General features: G+C 57.7%; 1 protein-coding gene across 1 annotated transcript in view; it reads left to right on the top strand.

The window, feature by feature from the left end:
• The window catches only part of ZFYVE28 (zinc finger FYVE-type containing 28), a 128,259-nt gene extending 124,303 nt beyond the window's left edge, over positions 1–3,956 (top strand). Inside the window, exons 12-13 of the mRNA XM_049886598.1 lie at positions 1,851–1,954; positions 2,580–3,956. Of these exons, the coding sequence (XP_049742555.1) occupies positions 1,851–1,954; positions 2,580–2,711 (236 nt within the window). The 3' untranslated portion in view covers positions 2,712–3,956. The remainder of the gene's footprint in view (positions 1–1,850; positions 1,955–2,579) is intronic.
• The last annotated feature ends 8,517 nt before the right edge of the window (positions 3,957–12,473 follow it).

Raw genomic sequence — 12,473 nt, 5'->3', positions numbered from 1 at the left:
GCTTATTGGTCCAGCTGTGCAGATTTTTGTTTTCTTTTTGTTGAGGTGTAATCCATACTGACAACTGTGGTCTTTGATCTTCATCAGTAAGTGCTTCAAGTCTTCTGCCCTCTCAGCAAGCAAGGTTGTGTCACCTGTATATCACAGGTTGTTAATGAGTCTTCCTCCAATCCTGATGCCCCGTTCTTCATCATATAGTCCAGTTTCTCGGATTATTTGCTCAGCATACAGATTGAAGATTGAATTGGTACAGTGAAAGGATACAACCCTGATGCACATGTTTCCTGATTTTAAACTATGCAGTATCCCCTTTTTCTATTTGAATGACTGCCTTTTGGTCTATGTACAGGTTCCATATGAGCACAATTAAGTGTTCTGGAATTCCCCTTCTTCACAACGTTAGCAAGAATTTGTTATGATCCACACAGTTGAATGCTTTGCATAGTCATAAAACACAGGTAGACATCTTTCTGGCACTCTGCTTCCAGCCATGATCTGTCTGACATCAGCAATGATATGCCTCATTCTACATCCTTTTCTGAATCTGGCTTGAATGTATACCTACTTACTACCTATCTCGTTATCCAACATTTCACATTTGTAATAGTAAAAAATCTACTATCCAACTATTTTGCTCATTAATGACATATGTCTGGCTGTAATGAATGGCGAGATGGGAGATGAGAGTAACACTGGCTGTGATGGTTAAGGTTGTGTGTCAACTTGGCTGGGCCGTGATTTTCAGTTTGGCAGTTATGTAATGATGTAGTCATCCTCCATTTTGTGATCTGATGTAGTAACTCTCCATTTTTGCATAATGCCAATTTTCATATAATGACCTGGTCTTTGGAACCTAATCACGTCGATAAGTGAAGGGTGGGTGTATATAAATATATATATAGAGAGAGAGAGCTGAAAGGTAGGCAGTTCAAACTCAACAGCAGCTCAATGAAAGAAAAGACCTGGCGATCTGCTTCTGTAAAGATTACAGCCTTAGAAACCCTGTGGGGCAGTTCCGCTCTGTCCTGTAGGGTCGTTATGAGTCAGAATCACCTTTACAGCACATGCACACACAGTAACACACACACACAATAGAGAGATCTACTTTAAGGAATTGGCTCACAAGACTGGGGAGAGGTGCTGACAGTTCAGAGATCCGTAGGTCAGGTGACAGGCTGGAGACTCCTGCAGGTTTGTGTCTCGAAATCCATAAGTCAGACGACACGAAGAGTGGAAGAGTTCGGCAATATGTCTATTCGTAGTCCGGAGGCAGAGTGCACCCTAGGGAAACTCCCTGTTGCTCTTACTGCCTTCAACTGATTGGACGACAAGGCCTACCCAAGTTGTGGAAGGTTATCTTCTTAAAGCCAAGCTATTTAATTACGTGTAATTATTTTGTCACAGTAACTAGACTAGTGTCAATAGGTGCAACAATGGGCTCAAACCTACAAAAGATCATGAGAAGGCGCAGGAGTGGGTAACGTTTTATTCTGTTATATATAAGTTCTGCGTGAGCTGGAGCCAACTCAGTGGCAACTAACAACAGACTAGTGTTTGCTCAAACGACAAGGCACCGTAGGCCAGTCAAGATGACACATGAAATTAAGTGTCACACAGGGTGTGGCCATCTAGGTGGCCTGGCCTGGGGCAAGGTGCCCAGCTGGGTTTTGATTTACGTGCACTGCCAATATCTGGAAGGAATGACTGTCACAGCTAGTGACCAAAGCCGAAGGGGGGACTCAAGGGTAGGAGAGCAGAGGGGCCACGGGGCCCACCCGATCAAAGGCTGTGCTGACCGCCCCTGGCCCACTGACACACCCGGTTGACCGGTCCCCGTCTCTTTGCGACAGACCCTCCCGAGTGGGTGCCGGACGAGGCCTGTGGCTTGTGCACTGCCTGCAAAGCACCCTTCACCGTCATTCGCCGGAAGCACCACTGCCGGAGTTGTGGGAAGGTAGGCTGGGCACCTGGGCAGAACTTGACCCCGAGGCTTCAGGGCTGGAATTCAGCCCCATAGCCCCCTGGAACCGGAAGTGCGGTATCCCATCCACAAGCAGTACACGTGGGTCTGGAAGCCAGTATGGATCCATGGGGGTGGCAAGGCCTGTGGGGTCCGTGTAGAGGTCCCCATGTCTGCACCCCATCTGATTCCTGGCACGGGGCATTTATACTCAGAGCACTCAACCGTTGAATGGAGAGTGTCTATACCCAGATCCAGCTGCTTCCAAGCTGGGGACAGAGGCAGGGGCTGGAGGGTCTGAATAAGATCCTACTGCAGCCTGGGTACAGCACCCAGTACCCTACTCGGGGTCTGGCCTCCTGGGGCCAAGACCTGCCCTAGGTTTTCCCACTGGTCCCAGCCCCACAGACCATAGGGCTGGTCCAGCAGACCCACCCATTAGCTTCAAGCCTGGTCTGGGTGAGAGGGAAGGCAAGGGGCACTTGGGCCTGGGGCGGGTCCCACTGCCGGCCTCAGGAGCGGTGAGGGCCAGGGGTGATGGGCCTGGCTGTCCCGTCCTTGCACACCCTGCTGCCGGCTGTGGCTGAGCCCACTGCTGCCCCCCCACCCCATGTCCCAGATCTTCTGCTCCCGCTGCTCCTCGCACTCAGCGCCGCTGCCACGCTACGGGCAGATGAAGCCAGTCCGTGTGTGCACACACTGCTACATGTTCCACGTCACACCCTTCTACAGCGACAAGGCGGGCGTCTGACACGGCACCTGGGCTCATCCCCAAATCCACCATGGGCAGCAATGACTTGAATTCCCGGGAAGAAGGCCGGGGTCCCCACCGTGGCCCCTGCTGTGGCCCCCACTGTGGCTGCCCGCCTCCTCCCTCCCCAGGCCATGCCACGGAGGGTTTTCATCGCATTTCATCTGCTGCGGCTGTTGCTGCTGCTGCAGGGGCCACAGGGCCGCTTTGGCTTCCACAACTTCCAGAGCCACTGTCCCATCCACCCTGAGTCAGGCCAGGGCCCACAGGTGGCCAATGAGGGCAGCCTGGGTACCTAGTGGCTACCATGGGCAGAATGTCTGCTCGGCTGAGGGTCAGGGGTCTCCTGCCTGCCCACCTGCCCCTACCTGCTGAGCTCTGCTACTACTGCCTCGGGGTTCAGCCATAGTAATACCTGGGGGCCGCCCTCACTTGACCCTGGGTATGGGGGCGGTCACTGGCTAAGCTCCAGGCAGCCCCAACCCCAGCCCAGGCACCAGGGGGCCAAATCTCGGGGCAGGTGGAGGATAGGAAGATAATGTGGCCCTTGAGGACAGCATCACAGCAGGGCTTCTCCCAGGGCTTTGCTAAGGGCTGGCCCTTTCTCCCTGAGGGCCCGCAGCTACCACACCTCATTCCCCTCTGCCACCACCCCCTCCACGGCCCTGCCTCAGGACCTTGGCTAAAACAACGCGTCTCATTTCTTCTCGGAGGGGAAAATGCAGAGAGTGGGCCCTGTTAAGCAGGGTGGGCCCTGGAAGCGTCTGCTGGCTGTCCTATACCTGCTGACCAGAAGAGGGGCCAGGCCACGTCCCCCACAGCAGGGAGGCCCCAGGAAGAGGATCCTGGGGGTTCTCAGGCGGGGTGTACTGGGCAGCCGAGGATCACCAGGGCCACTTACGTGGCTGCTACCGCCCCTCTTCCTCTGCATCCCTTCGTGCTCTGGACCCTCCTCAGACACTGGCGTGGCCGGGCCAGGCACTGACAGCCCCAGCACGGACTCCTCCTCAGGCTTAAATCTCAGGCTTCATGTTGCAAGGACGACTGCAGTTTTATTTTTAGAGAGATGACACACCTGATGCTTCTTTTATAGGATAAAAATCCAGTCACACCTTAACAGTGGGATAAGTGCACCCAAAGATGGCTTCTGTGGAAAAAAAGTATATGATGGAGTGAATATTATTATGTATTTGAGATTATTTTTATTTTCTAAATGCTGTAATTTGGAGCCATTTCCATAAATCTATCTAGGGATTGCAGACGTGCCTGTTTGTTCTGTGAGCTCAGACTCCATTTTCTCCTTCTCGGGAAGCCCTGTGCTCGTGTTCTGTGGCTTTGAGACTCTCGGGACGATTCGAGGGCACGACTTGGCTTCCCACAGGCCCAGCACCTGGCTGCTTTTATCACTGGTTCCCCCAGGAGAGGGGGCCCCACTCAGCCCCTGCAAGCCTAACCCATGCCCTCGAGGGCTCCATCCACATTCTCCCCACTGCCAGCTCCTGGCCCAGCAGTGTTCTCATGGGGGGTTTGTGTGCGGGTGTCGGGGGTACTCTCAGCCCACCCTACCTAGGACTGCCCCACCCAGCAGCCTAGAGGGCTGCCCTGGGGAGCGCCCTGGGGAGAATGCAGTGGGCAGGCCACCTGGTGGCGCTGCCACATCACGGTGCCTACCTTTGGTCATGGCGCTGAGCCCTTGGGACCTGGGTGCCCAGGTCCTTGGAGGTGGGTGTCCCTCAGAGGTGGCTCTGAGGGGCCAGAGAACGGGGCAGGGTTGTGAAGGGCCGACATACTCACTTCTTTCTGGGAGGGGAGAAAGTGTTTCAGAACGTGGGTGCTCCTCTGAGCGGGACAGGGTCCTTGGGAAACAGGAGAGAAGGGGTGTTCAGCGGCCCTTGGTGTCTCTGGTAGCCCAAGGCCAGGCGCTCGGGAGGGAAGACTCAGCCTTGCTACCCTGGGTTCACCTGGCGAGCTGAGAGAGATACCCCGCTCCTCACCCTGTGAATGTCTGTGGCCTATGTCACCAGCTGAATAGCAGACCTTCTGTAATCATCAGCACTGAGGGAAGCTGAGCCCGGCTGCCACCTGCCAGGAAGTCAGCACCCCCTACCCCCACCCCCACCCCCCAGAGAAGCCCCACATGAAGCTGCATGGTGTTACCCCCTTCCTCTGCCCACAGTTGTCACCTTCCAGCTCAGACATGGTGGCTCTCCTGGTCTACCAGGTCAGGAGTGGGAGAGGGAGTAGGGGCCCAGGAGATGGAGCTATCCTGACGCCTGCCCCCAGGCGACACTGCCTTCTCCTGCACAGCTCAGACAGGGAGGAGCCACCTGGTCCCAGAGAGGCAGGCAGGGGGTGTAGACCTGGCCTGGGCCCCAGGAAGCCCTTGAGCCAACCTCTGCCTACCTGCGTCCAGGTCTGGGGGAGGCACCCTACCCCACGATGCCCAGCAGGAAGCCAGGGACCATGTGGCTGCCAAGGGTGCAGCTGATGAGGGGTATAGCCACCAGCGAGAGGGACCAACTATCTTTCTTTGCCCGGGACTGAGGGGTTTCCTGCAACGTGGGACTTTTAGTACTAAACCCGGAATGTTTGGTCACCCCACCCTCTACAGGGCCATCCTCACCCCGAAAGGTAGAGCCAGGACAAGGGGGTGGGGAGGGGTTGGTCTGAGGCAGAGGTGGCCTGCTGCCCACCTTCAGCAGGGCCTTGGGAGACCTGGGGCCGGAGAGGGCCAAGAGCTCTGGATGTGGAGTCAGCCCCTGCGAGCTAGCCTCAGGACCTGGGGGAAACGGAGGCTCACAGAGATTAGTAAGTGGCAGATCAGGTTGTGGGCTTCTAGAAGGGTGCCATAGGAAATAGAAGAAGTACCCTGTGAGGCAGGAAGCTCCGGGAAGCACCGGCCAGAGCTGGTGGTACCTGGAGGGCTACTTAAGGAAAGGCTACTCCAGGGGTCAGGGTTCAGGCATACAATCCCCACTGGCCCTAGCCTACCTCTGGGCAGCCAGATACCAGGACTTCTGTCTTGGCCAGGAGGGCCACCAGCCTTGGGTCTACCAGGTGCCTGACTTGATGCCAGTGCTGAGTGGGGGGCCTCAGACAGGCACAGAGGCCACACACTCCCCTGCCCAGGAGCTGGAGGTAGGCCAGGGGGCCAGGGACACTGCCCTGGCACACCGGGGTCTGAGTTGCCACCCTCACTGGCTGGGTGCCCTTGGGCAGGTTGCCAGCTCTCTCTGAGTTGTGCCTAGGCCTAGGAAGAAAGCAAGTCAGTGCTCTCCAAAAGGGGGTCCTGGCAGAGCTTCCGATAATAGCAGGAGGCAGGAGCTCAGGACCCCAGATGCAGCCTGCAGCCCCCCTGTGGGGCAGACCACTAAGTCAAAGGGGACCACTGAGAGCTTGTGGTGACCGAGGGGCTCAGGAGGCCCTTGGGCAGAGAGATCTGCTGTGCCTGACCTTGGGGGGCATTGCAAGGGGCGGGGCAGCCCTGCCCTGTCCTGCCTGCAGGAGCCCCAGCCCCCTTGTATTAGGCTGGGTTCTCTAGAGAAGCAAAGGCAGTGAAGTGTATGTATAAATACATATGGCTCATGCAATTGTGGGGGCTGGCAAGTCCCAAATCCATGGGTCAGGCAGCAGCCTGAAGGCTTCTCCTGGCTCACGTGTTGCAGGGGCTGACGAACCCAATATCTGTAGGTTAGGCGGCAGGCTGAAGGCTTCTCACATCCCAAGAAAACCAAAGGTCAGGCGATGAGAAGAGTGCAGGACTGAGAGAACAAGCGTTGCCAGAACATCCATTTATATACTGGAGTCAGGCCCAACCCCCAAGGAAATTTCCCTTTCAACTGATGGGCTGATCACCTCAGATGACATCATGGAAGGTGATTATATTACATTATGGAAGTGCACCCAGTCCAGTGTCTGCCAAACCACTGAGAATCACAGCCTAGCCAAGATGACACATAACATGAACTATCACACCCCTCCCACTGCAGGCTCAGCTCAGCCCCCAACTGAGGTGGCTCCAGAGACCCCCTCCCCACCCAGAGGGGCCACAGCTGCCCTTCCCCACAAACATGGCACCTTGGCGAAGTGACCTGGAGGTGCCTGGGTGCTGGCAGCTAGTCCTTCTGGGGGGGCAGCGGGGTCTCCCCACCCACAGGAGCTCTGCTTCCTGGACTGTAAATGGTGACAAGGAGGCTGTGGGCATGACAGGGAGGACCCTGGTGCCATGGGAGGCACACCAGACGAGGTGCCAGAAAGACCGTTAGTGTCCTTGTTGGTGATGAAGATGTTGGGACTCTCAATATCACCTGGAGGAGGCCAGGTGGGAGGAGCAGGAGTGGAGGCAGGGACACTGCAGCCTCCCTCCCGGTTGGAGCTGGGCTGCCCTCACAGGTCCCAGCTGAAGCCCTCGATGGTCACCAGGGGGCGCCCTCACCCTCCTCTCCCAGCACGGCCAGGATGCGAGGGTCCACTGTGCGTTGGGGACAACTGGAGCCCTGACCACAGGGGCCACCCCACTGCAAGCAGGCACCCTGAGGCCAGATTGGACCCCCCGTGCAGTAGGACTGAGTGACCAGGCCCTAGTCCTCAGGGTCCCACAGGAAGGTGGAAGGTCTAGAGAGACCTATGGCTGGCCCACCAGGGTCCCCAGCCAGAGGGAATCAGGTCCCAAATGGCTCAGGGAGAAAGGCCTGCTTGGAGCCAGATGCCATGGGCCACCAGGGGTGGAGGCAGGGCCAGGGAATGGGAGCTGACAGTGCCCTGGAGGCGGTGGCTCCATGGCTTCCGAGGCCCTGAACTACACCCCCATGCGACCCACACCTGCTCTTCCTGTTCCTGGATTCCAGTGGCACCTGGGGGCAGGACCCAGACTGTCCCCCAGGAAACCCCCCCGCCTTGGAGTTCTGGAGGTGCTTGTCTCCTCCTGGGTCCACAGAGACCCGTCCTTCAGGCAGCCTTCCCCGACAGCAGCGCCCCCCACTTCCCACACACATCCTCAGCTTCACAGCCCTGGTCTCCAGGCAGGGCCTGGGGTCTCTTCGCACAAGTCAATGACTCTCTTGGAGCTTCTCCTGCTTCTGAGCCTGGGGCAGTGGGGGCGGAGGGGTGGGTGTCCTTCCGGGCCACCTTGGAGCAGTTGCTCAGTACGCAGGCGCGCCACGAAAACGGAAAAACGCAAGCTTTGGAGGGGTGTTGGGTATTTTTACTGGTGTGTTCATTGATCCCAAATCAGTCAGGGCTCTCAGCCTGGGCCTGAGCTGGGCAAAGACAGGCACCCAGACCTGAGAACTTTGTGGGTCTAGGGGGCAGCAGGGGGCTGGCCAAACTGGGGGCCTTGGCGGGTGAGCTGGATATCAGTTGCAAACACGGTGCCTGTGGAGGAAACACTGGTGGAGGCACGGTACAGCCAGAAAAGGTGACCTCCCCTGAGAGGGCGGTGCAGAGGTGGGGGCAGGCTGGGTCACCGAATGCTGGGCTTCCTCCTGAGGGCACGAGGGAGCCATGGGAGAGCTCAGAGCATGTGAGGACGTGGTCCCTCAGGGCCCCGCAGGGAGGGTGGGTAATGGGGCAGAGACCGGGGCAGGGATTACCACCAGAATCTGAGCCTCCGCCAGAGGCACGTGACAGTCTAGCTGCAGCCATTGCTCTGACCGCGCCAGTCTTCCACCACAGACCAGGGAGAGGTGGGTCTTCCCTGAGTCTTGTGGGCTGTGATTGGACAGGCTTCTGCACACTGGGATGGGGCAGCTCTGGTCTCACTAGCTAGAGCCTGGCCCCACTGTACCCTGGGAGGACCATGGCCTCGGGGTGGGGAGTTGGGGACTGGGGAGGCGGTGGGCTCTGGCCCTCAGGGCATCCAGCAGAGAGAGGAGGCTTGCGCCCTAGGAACCTGAGCAGCAGTCACTGCCAAGGAAGGCCACCTTGGCCAAGTGACCTGCAGGTGCCTAGGAGGCTTCCTGGAGGAGATGGGGGAGCAGGGCAGGAAGGCCCTTTTGTCCCCTAGGTGTGAAGGTCCAGCCCACAAGGGCAGGGCTGGGAGAGGGGAGTGGGGGAGCCCCGAGGCCTCTCTTTTCTGATGGGAGGGAGACCTGCCTATCCACCCCAGGCCCTTGTCCTCCCAGTCTTGGAAGGGGTCAGGCTGGCCTCCTGTCCCCAGCTCAGCCCGAGGCAGGGCTGCCCCTGGGAGGGGAGGTGGCAGCGGGGCCTCCAGCCTTCAGAGGTCTAGCTCTCTAGCTTTGGAAGGGCACCCCAACACCCTAGCAAGCACAGGAATCTGTGCCCACAACCCTCCTTTTTTGTCCTGTCAAAAATTTTGAAAGGCAATTTTATTGTTTTGTTTTTGGACATTTTTGGCCACAGGTAATTAATTCATGATCGTCGGAGTTGTCCCAGCCGTACACAAGCATAGTCGTAAAGTAAGAAGACTCCACCCCACAAATTGTTCACGAGTAGAATGAATATTTTTATTTTAAATTAAAAGATAACATTGACATCGTGTTAGGTTATGCAGACACTTAATTACATCTTCGTTAATTTTGATTTTGCTGGCTTCCTTTTGTATTTTGGGGACTTTTTTTTTCTTAAGTGTTACATTTTGTAGAAAGCTCTCAAATGCTTGAAGTCCTGGACTGGTGTCCCTGGGCCGGGTGGCCTGGGTGGCTGCTTCCCCACCCCTGGTTCTGACTATGACTCTTAACTGGCTGATGGTGACTGGGCAGGACCTGCCTCTCTCTAGGCCCCGTTTCCCCAAGGGTTAGAAGCACCCACTGGTTTGGGCAGTGACATTCATATTGTCTCTCACTTCCTGACTCCCCTCTGTGCCAGCCCACTACTGTCCAGGGCTTTTCATGCATCTTTGTCCTACCTCCAACCACCCTCAGAGGTGAGTACTGTCATCCCCATTTTATAGCTAGAAAAACTGAGGCCAGGACAGGTTAAGGGACTTGTTTAAGATCTTGTGGCAGGACTAGAATCCAGGGCAGGCTTCCGGGGAGGAACCCAGTGGTGGACCCCCGTAGGACTCTCCCTCAGGCCCTGGGGGGAGCTGGCCCCTGGCACACACCAGGCCTCTCAGCCCAGGGCAGCCAGGCTGCTGGGAGGCTGTGTGAGATGCTGGGCTCAGCAATGGCTCTTCAGCACCTGAGGACCCCGGATCCCACAGACCTGAACCTACACCACGGCACTGTTGGAACCAGCCACCTCCCCAGTGACTGAGGTGGCCAAAGGCAGGACAGGGGTGGGGCAGGGCCAGGTCAGCCTGGTGTCAGAGTGGGGAAAGGAGGCTCTGGAGTGGGGAGGGCCTGGCCAAGCTTCCCACCCAGGTGGCGGTGCTCCCTGATGCCATGTTGAGGCCTTCAGATACCCTGAGAAGCCACAGGCATGCTACCAAATCAGCAAGGGTGTGGTTGGGAACCCTGGTCAGGGAAGGGGTGAGGCTGGGAAGCAGCCTTCTATATGCTTCTTTCCTATGGCCTCCTTCGGGCTTGAAGCCCCTTGTGGGGTCATGGGGTGGGGGGAGCCAGCCCTTCCCAAGCTTCTGGACCAGGAACCCTTCATTCCATCCTTAACTGCCCCAAAAGGCGAATACTATCATCCTTGCTTTATACCTAGGGAAACAGATTGGCGGGAGGTAGGGAAGAGGGGTAGAAAAAAAAAAACAGAAGTATGGGAGGACCAGAGACCATCCACCCAGGCCTTCCAGCCAGAATCAGCAGCGTCCTTCTTCCAGATCCCTCAAGTTTCTGGGGCAGGTGGGGAGGGCTGGATGCCCCAAAAGGATAGTGAGTGAGGACCATCGAAGGGGCTCCAAGACGGGCTGGGGGCTTAGAGATGGGAAGGGGGGCTCGGGTATGGGGGTGTGTGGGAGGGCTTCGTGGTAGAGGACCCCTGGGGGCTTGTATGTAGGTGAGAGGGTCTCAGTGTTCCCAAATTATGGGGCGGGGGGAGGTCCCTAAGTGGAGGTCAGACCTGGGTTAAATGGTAGGCTTCTAGGGGGGGAAGCTGGAGTTTTTCCCTCCCCTTACAGGCTTAGCCTGTTTCCACCAGGACAGGTCCCTGCTCCGGGGAGGGAGTACCCAGTCTGGGGAAAGGCTGGGCAAACCTGGGTGTGAAGGAGGTGCCTGCCCAAGCTTGGGCCCAGGAAAGTCACCCCTGTTGGTGTCCTACCCTGTGGGGAACACGTACAGGGAGCTTCAGGCCCCAGGACTGCTGTGTTGCCTCTGCTCCCGGTCTTCTAAGGTAGCACACTGAAGCCCAATGGATGTTGAGGCCCAGCCTGTAGGTGGCAGGGGACTCAGGTCCCACATGCCAGCACCTCCCCAGCCCCCTCCCTCTGGGATCCTCTAGGGGCCCTCTGCCACCACCGCCCCAGGTTCAGTCGGCCCCCTTGACCGAACGAGCCCTTTGACTGTGCCGCTTGAGATGCGCCCTGCCTCATCCTCCCCTCTCCTCCCTTCCTGTCTGCCCCCGATGGCCAGCCACGAGGCAGTCACTGTGAGCTCAACCCTCCCGCCCCCAGCCCTTCTCCACCTGGGGTCCAAGTTACCTCTCCCTCTGACCCCCATGCACTCCCCAGTAGGGAGCGCCCAGGCAGGCACTAGGGAAGTGCTGGATTCAGGAAGTAGCTGTGGGGGCAGGGGGTCCCCCCACCCCCCCAACTGGCCTAGGTCAAAGCAGGACGGTAACTCCCCCATCCTGGGCTGGCCCTCCACCCTCCACACACACCTGGGCACCGCACTGCCCGCTCTGTCACAGCCACATCACATCACAGGGCAGGCAGGTGCCCACCAACGACAGAGCGTGCTTGCAAAATGACCAGAGAGGTGGGGGATCCTGCTGCCTGCTCAGGCCACACCCTTTCACCTCAGAGCCTGGGATCCTCCCTGCATCTGAGAGTTGGGGGGTTCCTTTACCCTACACAGCTCTGGGCAGTCCTACAGACTAATGCCAAGGGCCACAGTGAGAGCTCTCATTAGCGACGTGCAGGACAGGAGCAAGAAGGGTGCCGGATCCTATGCAAGGGATTCCTGTGATGACGGTGTACAGCTGCCTGGTGGCAATGTCCTCACTTCACAGATGACACAGCAGGACCAGACCCTAGCAAGCTGGGCTGGCTAAGGAAGTGGCTTTGGTCTCCGCACCCCTGTCACCAGCTCTGGGGCAGATGCACATATGGGAATGCTAATCTCCATTTTGCTTGAGACTGCTGGGAGACCCAGGGCAAGTCCCTAAACCTCTGGGTCCCAGTTTCCTTATCTGTAAGTTGGGGCTGAAGAAATAACACAAGGAAATTCGTGTAAAGCATTTACACGGCTCCCCAAAAAAGTGCTGGGGTGTTTATAGTTTTTGTCCTGTTGGCAGCCACGGTGTTGCCCACCCTCCATCCCATTTACAACGTCGGGGGGCAGTCCAGCCACCTACCTCACACTATCCAGCCTGTCGGTCCCGTGACATGCCCAAGGTCTGAGGCTGCCCCAGCGCAGGGGGCCCACCTCTCCCTGCCCTACTGGGAGGGTCAGGGGTCACTAAGGCCACCTGCCAGCCAAGGGTTTGAAGGCAACCCTCTTCGCTGGGAAGCGCCTCCTTGGACGGAGAAGACCTGCGTCTGCCTCTGAAGGTCCCGACTCTTGGGACCGACACAGAGCACGCAGCCCTCCATTCAGTGACCGCAGATCTCCACCCCTTCTCTAGGCCTAGGCCCAAGCCCCCCTTCAGCCCTGGGGCCCTCTGGGCAGCTCCAAGAGACCCGCTCGGCTCTAGGCC

This window comes from Elephas maximus, chromosome 5, assembly GCF_024166365.1.
Source record: "Elephas maximus indicus isolate mEleMax1 chromosome 5, mEleMax1 primary haplotype, whole genome shotgun sequence".
Classification (NCBI taxonomy): Eukaryota; Metazoa; Chordata; class Mammalia; order Proboscidea; family Elephantidae; genus Elephas; species Elephas maximus.
Note: the sequence above shows the minus strand (reverse complement) of the source record. Positions and strands in the feature narration are given on the sequence as shown.